This window comes from Penaeus vannamei, chromosome 25 (genome assembly GCF_042767895.1).
Source record: "Penaeus vannamei isolate JL-2024 chromosome 25, ASM4276789v1, whole genome shotgun sequence".
Lineage (NCBI taxonomy): Eukaryota > Metazoa > Arthropoda > Malacostraca > Decapoda > Penaeidae > Penaeus > Penaeus vannamei.
This window is the reverse complement of record NC_091573.1, coordinates 12,765,944-12,778,443: the sequence shown is the minus strand read 5'-3', so window position 1 is coordinate 12,778,443 and position 12,500 is coordinate 12,765,944. Positions and strand designations below refer to the sequence as shown.

At 41.4% G+C, this 12,500-nt stretch overlaps 1 protein-coding gene across 1 annotated transcript in view; it reads right to left on the bottom strand.

The window, feature by feature from the left end:
- Positions 1-299: 299 nt before the first annotated feature.
- Positions 300-12,500, bottom strand: part of LOC113820342 (trypsin-1) — a 46,324-nt gene continuing 34,123 nt past the window's right edge. Inside the window, exons 5-7 of the mRNA XM_070139145.1 lie at positions 6,752-6,954; positions 3,266-3,323; positions 300-2,112 (exon numbers count right to left, since the gene is read on the bottom strand). Coding sequence (XP_069995246.1) covers positions 1,976-2,112; positions 3,266-3,323; positions 6,752-6,954 — 398 coding nt within the window. The 3' untranslated portion in view covers positions 300-1,975. The remainder of the gene's footprint in view (positions 2,113-3,265; positions 3,324-6,751; positions 6,955-12,500) is intronic.

Genomic DNA, 12,500 nt, shown 5'->3' with positions numbered 1-12,500 from the left:
TCATAATAGATTCATCCAATAACTTGCAAAACTCAATAAAATAAATTTCAAAACTTGTATTCAGTTATTTGACAATTGGATACTTGCAACTGATACATTTGAACATTCTTGGCTAGTGCTGTTTTAAGTTATTTTATTGAAGAATAATCAAGTGAAACAGAATTATGATAGACAAAAATGATTGCATTTGTTTGATAGATAATCAAGGAATAAGGAATGATCATGGACATGAATATAATACGTGTTTTGATTTGTATATTGAATGAGATGCTTTTAGAGGAATTAATTAAAGGAAGCCATATGTAAAATTACTTTATTTTCAGTTATGAAAAATATACAAACATTATACAACGATATAACAGTATATACATCATATGGTAACTGTGCTAAAATACAAATAAAAAGTTTCTTTACAATATGTGTAAATGTATATATGCATATATAACATACATATACATACATGTACATAAACTCTCTAGTATGGCACAGTGAAAGAGATGAGGTCAAAAATTTTCTGTCTTTATGCAGGATAGTCAAAAGGCGGTTTAAATGATGCATATTTTCTCTTCTTTTCATAGTCACAAATATTTAAGCAGCGGTCATTGTTAAACCATCCTCTCTTTTGATTTAACATTTTTCTAATGGGCTCCTTTAAGAGAAATGATCATATTTGAACTAAACATCACCTTTTCATAATATATAAGTGTTCAGAAAAGTCACATCGAGTCCTGAAGTAAGACAAATTATGTATTTTCTTTAGTAACGTGTAGCTCTCTTTTCGAAATTAAATTCTACGGGAATTTCACACCACGTTTGGATCAATACCCGTTACTCTTCTCTTTTCACTGTTTCACGTATTCTCTTCTTTGTTTATGTTCCACAATTTATGCTGTTTTAGATATTTTTCTTGTCTGTCGATTTTTCAAAGGAAGTGGAAATAGAACGAACTATTTCACCCCAAAAATACGATATGTTTTTTGCTTGATGTTTCAAAATACAGTTTCACTTTCGGAATATAATCATCATGAGACTTTTCTACAAATATCTATTTCAGAATATTCATAGAAGTAATTTTCTCTTTAACGCAATCGTTATTTTGGTGCCATTTAATAGTTATTTTGTTTTATAAGTAAGGTGTTTGTATGTAAGTTTATGCACTAGTCTGTCTATGTGCGTGGGCATTTGCGCGTGCATATGTGCGTGTGCTTGTCCGTGTGTACAGTACACGTACATGCGTGAGTGTCTTGTGTAATCTGTTTAAAGGGATGTGAATATTGTTTCTCTTCCTTTCCATTTCTGCATTTAGCAATTAAAACTATGGCACACAGGCAGTGATAACCATAACAGGTGCTCCGTCACTTCACACAAAAAAACAAGAATACAGAATCACACAAAAACGAAAACAAAAACAAAAGTAACAGTTTCCAAGATAGGTCAACTATTATGAATATTTACAGTATTAAAAGGAGGACAATAATCAAAATAATAAACTTTTGATTCAACATTCTGAACACATACACGGAACGCGTGAAATCTTAGTCTAAATCTTATACAAAAAAACTTAAGTAAAGTTAATTACACCAACACACACACAGGACTATAAAAAGAGTGAAACATATCATACAAAGGCTCAAAAAATCTCTTTTAGATTAAAAGGATAAACGTAAAGATGAAACAAAGGTTGATTATCCCCGAGGATCAGGCAGTTATATATACACAAAAATGGAAAAAATAGTTATCTACACGCAATTGAAATGAAAAACAAACAAATATACAATACAGGCCGAAAAAAATAAACGAAATAAAATAACAACATTAATATGACGTTATGTACACCAACAGACACACAAAAAATCCCGAAAATTAAAGCTAAACATAAACGAAAACAAAAAACATCAAACAAAAACGAAAAGAAAAAAAAAGTAAAACCAAAAATTCAAAAGATGCAATCCGCATCAGCCTTCGAGAGAGAGTCCTACGACCTTCCCTGCCGTCTGCCGCAGTAACAGCTGTCCTTCGTGTGTTCTTCGATCCAGTCCAGATAATTACTCACCCGCGTGTACACTCCGGGATAACCTCTGCGCGCGCATCCTTGGCCCCAGGAGACGATCGCTGTGGAAAGAGAGAGAGAAAGAAAATTATTATTATTTTTATTATGTGGAGGTGTGGTTGAAAATAAAATAAATAGTAATGTGGTGAATAACGAATAGGTATTGGGAGAGGGAGATGGAGAGCAAGAGGGGGTGAGAGAGGAAGAGGTGAAACACGAGAGAGAGAGAGAGAGAGAGAGAGAGATGAGAGAGAGAGAGAGAGAGAGAGAGGGAGGGAGGAGGGAGGGAGGGAGGGAGGGAGGGAGGGAGGGAGGGAGAGAGAGAGAGAGAGGAGAAAGAGAGAGGAGAGAGGCAGAGAGATAGATAGATAGATAGATAGAGAGAGAGAGAGAGAGAGAGAGAGGAGAGAGAGAGAGAGAGAGAGAGAGAGAGAGAGAGAGAGGAGAGAGAGAGAGAGAGAGAGAGAGGCAGACAGAGAGAGAGAGAGAGAGAGAGAGAGAGCAAGAGAGAGAGAGAGAGAGAGAGAGAGAGAGAGAGAGAGAGGGAGGGAGGGAGGGAGGGAGAGAGAGAGAGAGAGGAGAAAGAGAGAGGAGAGAGGCAGAGAGATAGATAGATAGATTAGATAGAGAGAGAGAGAGAGAGAGAGAGAGAGAGAGAGAGAGAGAGAGAGAGAGAGAGAGAGAGAGAGAGAGAGAGAGAGAGAGAGAGAGAGAGGCAGACAGAGAGAGAGAGAGAGAGAGGGAGAGAGAGAGGCAGAGAGAGAGAGAGAGAGACAGAGAGAGAGAGAGACAGAGAGACAGAGAGACAGAGAGACAGAGAGACAGAGAGACAGAGAGAGAGAGAGAGAGACAGAGACAGAAACAGAGACAGACAGATAGACAGACAGACAGACAGACAGACAGACAGACACAGACAGACAGACAGAGAGAGACTAAGAATTGATAAAAAAAGAGAAAAAAACGGAAGAGAGAAAGACCGTGTATAGTGAAAGATGCACTTACAGGACGTATCCTGAATAGTAATAATTAAAGAAATAAAGTGCCTGAAAGAACGGAAAAAAAGAGAGAAAAGGAATGCACAACAGTTGAATATAACAATAAAAAAGATCCATGCTAAAAATAAATACCTCATATAAACGCAAAATAAAACATAAATCTAGACCGTAAAAATGGATACAAGTCATAGGATTAGATTTCTTTTTTATATTAACTTACCGATGACATCCATTTTGCCGTCTCTGCCTTGCCACATGAGTCCTCCCCCGCTGTCGCCCTGTGGGGGTAACGAGCGTAAATAATTTGATAATCTCCCTCCAAAAAAACGGGGGAAAAGCAAAACAAAAACAAAGAGTAGCATTGGGGGATACGGAGCTAAATAAATGTGTTGCGATGAGGGCGAGAGTAGAGTGGAGGGTGGGTGAGGGGGGGAGGGGTAGTTGAAATAGAGCGTAGTCAAAGGGAATTGTATTTTAGGAGATACGCTATTTTAATTAAGTCTGTTGATGCGGTGGAGTAGGCGGGGAGGGGAGGTAGGGTAGAGGGGGGGGGGCGGAGGTAAAAAGCTGGTAAAAATGGTTTTGAAAATGTGCAGGAAGGTTTCCGTTTTGAAGGAAAAAATATGGGTGAAATGTTTTCGTGTTGTTGGAAATTGTTGACGGTGATGTTATTATAAAGAGAAATTGGAGAGGAAAATTATGAAGACGAAATTAAAAAGAAAACAATCACAAAATTGATATATGCATTATACACACACACACACACAAAAAAAAAAACATACGAAAGAACCATTGTTTTTATCCCTTCATATTTATTTCTTAAACAAATCACGTGACATAGAAACGCAAATATGGCGTCCAGTTCCACGTGGCAATCCGTAGACACAGACCGCCTTTGGGAACAGCAAACATATGTTACGAAACCTCGACTCTCTCTCTCTACTTATCCGAAACCTTATAATTCGCACAATCACTTCCTAGTCATTATCCAAAGACGCTATATCACCTGGATGAAATTATTAGGGGTATGGTGTTCGAGTGTCTGTAATAAATATGATTTCTCTTAGATATGCACACAGGAAAAGAAAGAAAGAGAGTTCATTTTAGTAAAAGTAATGTGGATACAACGGAATTTCGGATTGCTTGAGGGTCTGTAACAAATTCTATTCCACATAATAAAGGAAGAACGAAAAAGGTACGAAGAAAGAAGTGTTTATAACTTTCTATATTACATTGGATTCCTTTCGAGACAATTTCGTTGGAATCCTATAGTATCAAACCCTCTTTCCTTGGGTGCGCTGTTATTATACCTTTTGTGTTCCCGGATTCCTTTTCGTAGTGTGAGATCCTCTGTACCAAAAATGAGGAAGAGGTAGTAAGAGAGAGGAGAGGGAGGATAAGAGGGAGAAGGAGAGGGAGAGGAATAGGGAGGGGTAGAGGAAGAGGGAGAAGGAGAGGGAGAGGGAGATGGAGAAGGAGAAGGAGAGGAAGAGGAAGAAGGAGGGGTAGAGGAAGAGGAAGAGGAAGAGGGCGAGGGAGAAGGAGAGGGAGCGGGAGAAGGAGAGGGAGCGGGAGAGGAAGAGGAATAGAGAAAGAGATAGAAGGAGAGGGAGAGGTTGGGAGGTAAGTAGGTAGGTAGGTAGGAAGGAGGGAGGGAGAGGGAGGGAGGGAGGGAGGAGGGAGGGAGGGAGGGAGGGAGGAGGGAGAGAGAGAGAGAGAGAGAGAGAGGGAGAGCGAGAGAGAGAGAGAGAGAGAGAGAGAGAGAGAGAGAGAGAGAGAGAGAGAGAGAGAGAGAGAGAGAGAGAGAGAGGGAGAGAGAGAGTGAGAGAGAGAATTAAAAAATATATATATTTAAAAAGATTTAGTTTCAATTCCATTTGTTACAATGGATATTCTTTGCTGTGACATACTGTCTGATTTTATTTTGCCCAAATCTCCCCCTGTGTGCAAGGAAGATTGTTAGTCCAGCACCTTACCACTGCGCCAGTACAGCAGAGAGAGAGAGAGAAAGAGATAGAAAGAAAAAGATAGAAAGAGAGAAAAAAGAGCAAGAGAAAGAGAGAGAAAGGACAAACAGACCGAGAGGGAGGCAGGGACAAGGGGGAATCAATTAGGTTAGCAAGTAAAAAACGAAAGAAAGAGAAACACAAGGGGACTTGCCTCCATTTACCCTCAACACAAAGATGATATTTAAGATATCAACAAATTTAATGAAATTTCTTCAAAATTATGATAATAATGGTGATAATAACTAGAGTAATGATGATAATGACACTAACAAATATAGTAATATAACCATAATGAAAATTGTGATAACAAGAACATAATAAGGACAATGAAATTAATAATAATAATAATTATTATAATAATAATGATAATGGTAATGATAATAATAACCACAATAATGATAATAAGAATCACAATATTCATAATAACAATTACAATACTACTACTGATAATAACAACAAATAATAATGATGTTAAGAATAATGATAATAATTATAATAATCATCATAATAATAGTGATAATAATAACAACAATCACAACAACCTCAATACAAAAAATAACAAAAATAACAACTAAACAATAGAAATAACCACAATAATGATAGAAATAACCAATAATAACACTAATAAAAATTGCAATAATAACAACTAAACAGAAATAACCACAATAATAACTGAAATAACCAATAATAACAATGATAAAGAATAACAATAACTACAGCTAAACAACAGAAGTAACCACAATAATGATAGAAATAACCAATAATAATGATAATAAAAATATCAACTAAATAACAGAAATAACCACAATAATAATAGAAATAACCAATAATAACAATAATAAAAAATAACAATAATAACAACTAAGCAATAGAAATAACCACAATAATGATAGAAATAACCAATAATAACACTATTAAAAATAAAAATGATAACTAAATAATAGAAATAACCACAATGATAATAGAAATAACCAATAATAACAATAATAAAAAATAACAATAACAGCAACTAAACAATAAAAATAACCTCAATCAAAATAGAAATACCCAATAATAAAAATAACAATAAAAACAACTAAACAATAGAAATAACCACAATAATAATAAAAATATCCAATAATAACAATGATAAAGAATAACAATAATAACAACTAAAACAACAGAAGTAACCACAATAATGATAGAAATAACCAATAATAATGATAATAAAAATAACAACTAAACAACAGAAATAACCACAATAATGATAGAAATAACCAATAATAACAATAACAAAAAAATAATAATAACAACTAAACAATAGAAATAACCACAATAATAATAGAAATAACCAATAATAACCATAATAAATATAACAATAATAACAACTAAATAGAAATAAACACAATAATGACAGAAATAACCAATAATAACCATAATAGATATAACAATAATAACAACTAAACAATAGAAATAACCACAATAATAATAAAAATAACCAATAATAACACTAATAAAACTAAAAATAACCAATAATAACACTAATAAAAATAAAAATAACCAATAATAACCATAATAAATATAACAATAATAACAACTAAATAGAAATAACCACAATGATAATAGTATTAACCAATAATAACACTAATGAAAATAATAATAACAACAAAACAACAGAAATAACCACAATCATGATAACTTCTGTCTCCTCAACTCACGTGACACGAGTCCGTCCCGCCGGCGATGTATCCGGCGCACATCATGTTGTCCGTGATCTCGTGGGGCTTGTACCTGAGGGCGCGGCAGGCGGGGTTCGAGAAGATGGGGACCAGGATCTCCTTCAGCGTGTCTGTGGGGTCGCCCTTCTCGGACATGCGACCCCAGCCCGTGACGATGCCCAGTTCGCCCACGTAGTCGCTGTCTGGTTGGGGGAGAGAAATGGGGGAAGGGGGTGGTTAGGTCGTGTGTGTGGGGGGAGAGGGGGGGAGGGGGTGGTTAAGGTCTTGTGTGGGGGAGGGAGAGGGGGAGGGTGGTTAGGTCGTGTGTATGGGGAGAGGGGGAGCGGGTGGTTAGGTCGTGTGTGGGGGGTGAGGGGGAGGGGGTGGTTAGGGCGTGAATTTGTGTGGGGGGGTCGTAGAGGGGAGGGGCAGTTGGGGGGAGAATTTGTTTGGGGGGTGTGCTGGGGGCGGGGTTCTTATTCGGTCTTTTTCCTTGTTTTTTATTTGTTTTTTTTTGTTTCATGTTTGCTTTTCGCTCTTATTATAATTCTCTGTTTCTGTTGTTGTCTCTTGTCTCTCTCTCTATCTGTTTCTCTCTCTCTCTCTATCTATCTATCTATCTCTCATTTCTTTTTTCTCTCTTTTTCTATCCCTCCGTCCTTCTCTCTATCTCTATCTTCTCCCTCTCACCCTTCCCTCCTTCCCTCCAACCCCCTCCCTCCAACCCCTTCCATCCCTCCCCTCCCCCCCCAAAAAAAAAATACCCCCAAACCGTCGCCAAATAACGTCATAAATCCATCGACCCCCTCCCCCCCCTCCCCCTCCCCGTCAGCCTGAATCAAGCATTCACATCTACCACAATTCGCCAAGACTCTCTCATGAACTTCCGCTGCTCTCATGCGGTCATGGCGGCTCCTCCTCACTGACCAGAAACATCATTAAATGTTAAAAGATGTAGGTCGGTTGTTTCTTTTTTTTTCCTGTAGCATTCGAGTGGATTTTCTTTTTTTTTTTTTGCATCGTTTAATCTACTTTAGTGTATTTAGCGTTATGGTATTTCGCTGTTGTTGTTGTTGCTGATGTTACCATGTGTTTGCTACCTATTATAATACTAGTAAAGTGCTAGATATTACTATTATAATGCTATTATAATGCTATTAAAGAGAGAGAGAGAGAGAGAGAGAGAGAGAGAGAGAGAGAGAGAGAGAGAGAGAGAGAGAGAAAGAGAGAAAGAGAGAAAGAGAGAAAGAGAGAAAGAGAGAAAGAGAGAAAGAGAGACAGAGAGAGGAGAGAGGAGAGAGGAGAGACAGACAGAGAGAGAGAGAGAGAGAGAGAGAGAGAGAGAGAGAGAGAGAGAGAGAGAGAGAGAGAGAGAGAGAGAGAGAGAGAGAGAGAGAGAGAGAGAGAGAGAGAGAGAGAGAGAGAGAGAGAGAGAGAGAGAGAGAGAGAGAGAGAGAGAGAGAGAGAGAGAGAGAGAGAGAGAGAGAGAGAGAGAGAGAGAGAGAGAGGGAAGAGAAAGAGAGAAGAGAAAGAAAGAGAGAAAGAGAGAGAGAGAGAGAGAGAGAAGGACAGCAGACTGAGAGAGCGTAGTGGGAGTCAAAGAGAGAAAAATAAAGAAAGAGAAAAATGTCAGAAAATAAAAGATAAAAAGACAAACACAACTAGCAGAAACAACAACAGAGAGATCCCCCTTCCCCAAGTACAACAACAATAACAAACACAAACAAACAATACAAGAGAATTGACGAAACAGCATACCCTCTGAAAAATACCCTCCCTCCCTCTGGCTTCCTCCTCTGCCCCCCCCCCCCCCCCCAGGGTTCCTCCTCCCTTCCTCCTCCCCCCCAAGGTTTCCTACTCCTTCCCTCCCCCTCTTTCACCCCTCCCCCTAGGGTTCCTCCTCCTCTGCCCTCCCCGGTTCCTCCTCCTTCTTCCCCTCCCCCTTGGGTTCCTCCTCCCTTCCCTCCCCCTTGGGTTCCTCTTCCTCTGCCCCCCCCCCCCATAGGGTTCCTCCTCGTCTCCCCCCTGGGGATCCTCCTCCTTCCTCCCCCTCCCCCTAGGGTCCTCCTCCTCTTCCCCCTCCCCCAGGGTTCCTCCTCCTTCCTCCCCCTCCCCCATGGTTCCTCCTCCTCTGCCCCCTCCCCCCACAGGGTTCCTCCCCCTCTGCCCCTCCCCCCACAGGGTTCCTCCTCCTTCCTCCCTCTCTCCCCCATGGTTCCTCCTCCTCTGCCCCCTCCCACAGGGTTCCTCCTCCTTCCTCCCCCTCCCCCCATGGTTCCTCCTCCCTCTGCCCCTCCCCCCACAGGGTTCCTCCTCCTTCCTCCCCCTCCCCCATGGTTCCTCCTCCTCTGCCCCCTCCCCCCACAGGATTCCTCCTCCTCTGCACCACCTGGGGATCCTCCTCCTTCCTCCCCCCCCCCCAAGGGTTCTTCCTCCTTCCCCCCGGTTCCTCCTCCTCTGCCCCCCCGCCCCAGGGTTCCTCCTCCTTCTTCCCCTCCCCCCATGGTTCCTCCCTCCTCTGCCCCCCCGCCCCAGGGTTCCTCCTCCTTCTTCCCCTCCCCATGGTTCCTCCCTCCTCTGCCCCCTCCCCCCACAGGGTTCCTCCCCCTCTGCCCCCTCCCCCACAGGGTTCCTCCTCCTTCCTCCCCCTCCCCCATGGTTCCTCCTCCCCGCCCCCGCCCCAGGGTTCCTCCTCCTTCTTCCCTCCCCCCATGGTTCCTCCCTCCTCTGCCCCCCCGCCCCAGGGTTCCTCCTCCCTTCTTCCCCTCCCCCATGGTTCCTCCTCCTCTGCCCCCTCCCCCCACAGGGTTCCTCCCCCCCTGCCCCTCCCCCCCACAGGGTTCCTCCTCCCTTCCTCCCCCTCCCCCCATGGTTCCTCCCCTCCCTCTGCCCCCCGCCCCAGGGTTCCTCCTCCTTCTTCCCCTCCCCCCATGGTTCCTCCTCCTCTGCCCCCTCCCCCCACAGGATTCCTCCTCCTCTGCACCACCTGGGGATCCTCCTCCCTTCCTCCCCCTCCCCCAAGGGTTCTTCCCTCCTTCCCCCCCCCCGGTTCCTCCTCCTCTGCCCCCCCCGCCCCAGGGTTCCTCCTCCCTTCTTCCCCTCCCCCCATGGTTCCTCCTCCTCTGCCCCCCCGCCCCAGGGTTCCTCCTCCCTTCCTCCCTCCCCCCATGGTTCCTCCTCCTCTGCCCCCCTCCCCCCACAGGATTCCTCCTCCTCTGCACCACCTGGGGATCCCTCCCTCCTTCCTCCCCTCCCCCAAGGGTTCTTCCTCCTTCCCCCCCCGGTTCCTCCTCCTCTGCCCTCCACCCACAGGGTTCCTCCTCCTTCTCCCTCCCCCCCTTTTGCCTGGCCGTTCTAAATCAAAAGTGAAACTGCATCAAACGAACCAGGTTAGTGTTACGGCGCCAAGACGTGGCAACACGCTGTTTGAATTTGTTTTTTTTTAATGCTTTTTCTTATTCTTTTTTTCTCTCTCGCTATTTCACTTCTTATTATTCTTATTTTCTTTCTTTCTTTTCGTCTGCTTTTCATGTTTGCGTCTGGCGTTTCTTCCCTCCCTCCTCCTCCTCCACCGATTTTTCATTTCCTTCTCTCCTTTTTTTTTTTTTTTTTTTTTTTAACTCTTTCGTCTCCTTATTTTTTCCTTTTCTGCTTCTCCTTCATTCTGTCCTGCTTTGCGTTATTCTCCTTCTCTAACTTCCTGTTTCTTCTCTTTCTCTCCTTACTCTTTCCCCGCTCTCTGAAAGTTCCTATCTCTTTTTTCTCTATTCCTTTAATCCTTTTCTTAGATTCTCTCTATTTCTCCCTTTCCATCTTCGCAATCTTCATTTCAATCGCCTATTTTATGCCATTACGTTTCTCATTGTTTGTTATCTCCTACTTCTTGTCCTCCTTCCCCATGTCCTCTTTTATCATTTATCTCTCCACCTCGTCCTCTATCTCTGTCTTCTTTCCCCCATTTTTTTCTCAACTCCTTCTTGTCTCCTTCTGTTCCATCTCTGTGGAACTCTTCTCTATTTTTTCCTCTCTGTTTTCGTCTTTTCCATCTCCTTTCGCCTACTTCTGTCTCTTTCCCTAACTTCTTCATCCATCTTTGTTACCCTCTTCGTCTCTTTCGTTTCCCTCTTTTATCAATTTTATATTTTTTCTAAACTCTTTATTTCCATATCCTCCAGTCCTTCGTTCTCCTCGCGTATCCTCTTCTGCATTTTCTTTTCTATCTCTTTTATTACCTGTTTTTTGGTCACCTTAGTTAGTTTGTTCGTTGCTTACAAGAATATCTCAAGAAGTTATAAATAGATTCTTAGGAATTTTTTTTACAAGATAGAGAGATTTTATTATTATTAAATAAATAATATTAGCCTCAGCCTAACTTAGGCCCGTACTTTTAAAACCTTCGCCCAGTGCTGGCGTTCGCCTGGCGAAGCTACGCCAGGCGAAGCTCTGAGTGAGGGAGGCCTTACTTTTAAACCCAATGTTCGCCAGGGCGGGCGAAGGGATCGCCAGGCGCTAACATCTTGCATTCTCGCTAAATCTAGCGCAAATTTGTTTACATCTGCAGTGCACATAACATAACCTAAACTTAATTATTAACCTCGAGAGAAGACAAAAATGTTGTTTCCGCAATAGTCTCACTTTATACTATAACAAAGGAGTTAAATTTTAACTTTATGCTATAACAAAGTTGAAAATATCTTTATACTATAGCAAAATTAACTTTATACTTTATGCTATACTACACTTTATACTATAACAAGGTTAACTTTATGGCCCGTACTTTTAAAACCTTTCGCCAGGGCTGGCGAAAGGTTTCGCCGGGCGATCCGGAATTTCGTACTTTTAAAATCATGCCTGGCGAACGTTCGCCAGGGCTGGCGAAAGATCATATTGGAACAGCCTGGCGAAGCAAAGGCGCGAGAGCTGTTTGAATACCATTTTCTTGCTTTCAAGTTATAAATTAGTAACACATTTGTGTATGATATGATGTAGGAATCACATTGAAATTCTAAAATATCTTAAAATCATAATTTATTATGAAATAACCTTCGATGTTCCAGTCGAGAGCTCAAGACATCAGCTGTATTCCTTCCCCCCTACCCCTACCCCCCACCCCCGAGATGACTTATTTAGATTTAGGTTGTTGTTATTTTGGTTGTAAGGATAATGTTCTTTTCACAAATGTTACCAAAAGTGTTTTGATGTTGGCCTGTTTACTTTTGGCTATAGAAACATAGCTGTAGTGCTCCACCGCCCTATAATGAGGCGTGTCTAATGATACCCTTGTAGGCCTACAGTTCAATTTCTTATATCAGTTAGGAATAGTAAAATAGTAATCTTTAAACTCTTTTGTTAAAGTATAAAGTTATTTTTTGTATAAAAGTATAAAATTGATATAGTATAGTATAAAGTACTTTTAAAACCTTTCGCCAATGCTGGCGAAGTGAGAGAGGCCTTACTTTTAAAACCAAGGCAGGTGTTCGCCAGGCCTGGCGAACGAAAGGGATCGCCAGGCGCCAACATCTTGGATTCCTGCTAAATCTAGCGCTTCGGCGAATGAAAAAAACGCGAGAAAAAGCAAAAGGTTTTAAAAGTACGGGCCTTAGATGCCATTAAATCTTGCTCCGAATCCTGGATTTACAAAAAATAATTACATGATAACAATATTATTAATAATGATAATAATAATAATAGTTACAGCCATTGCCTTGCCAATAGGGGTAACTATTAGCATTATCATTATCTTGTTATC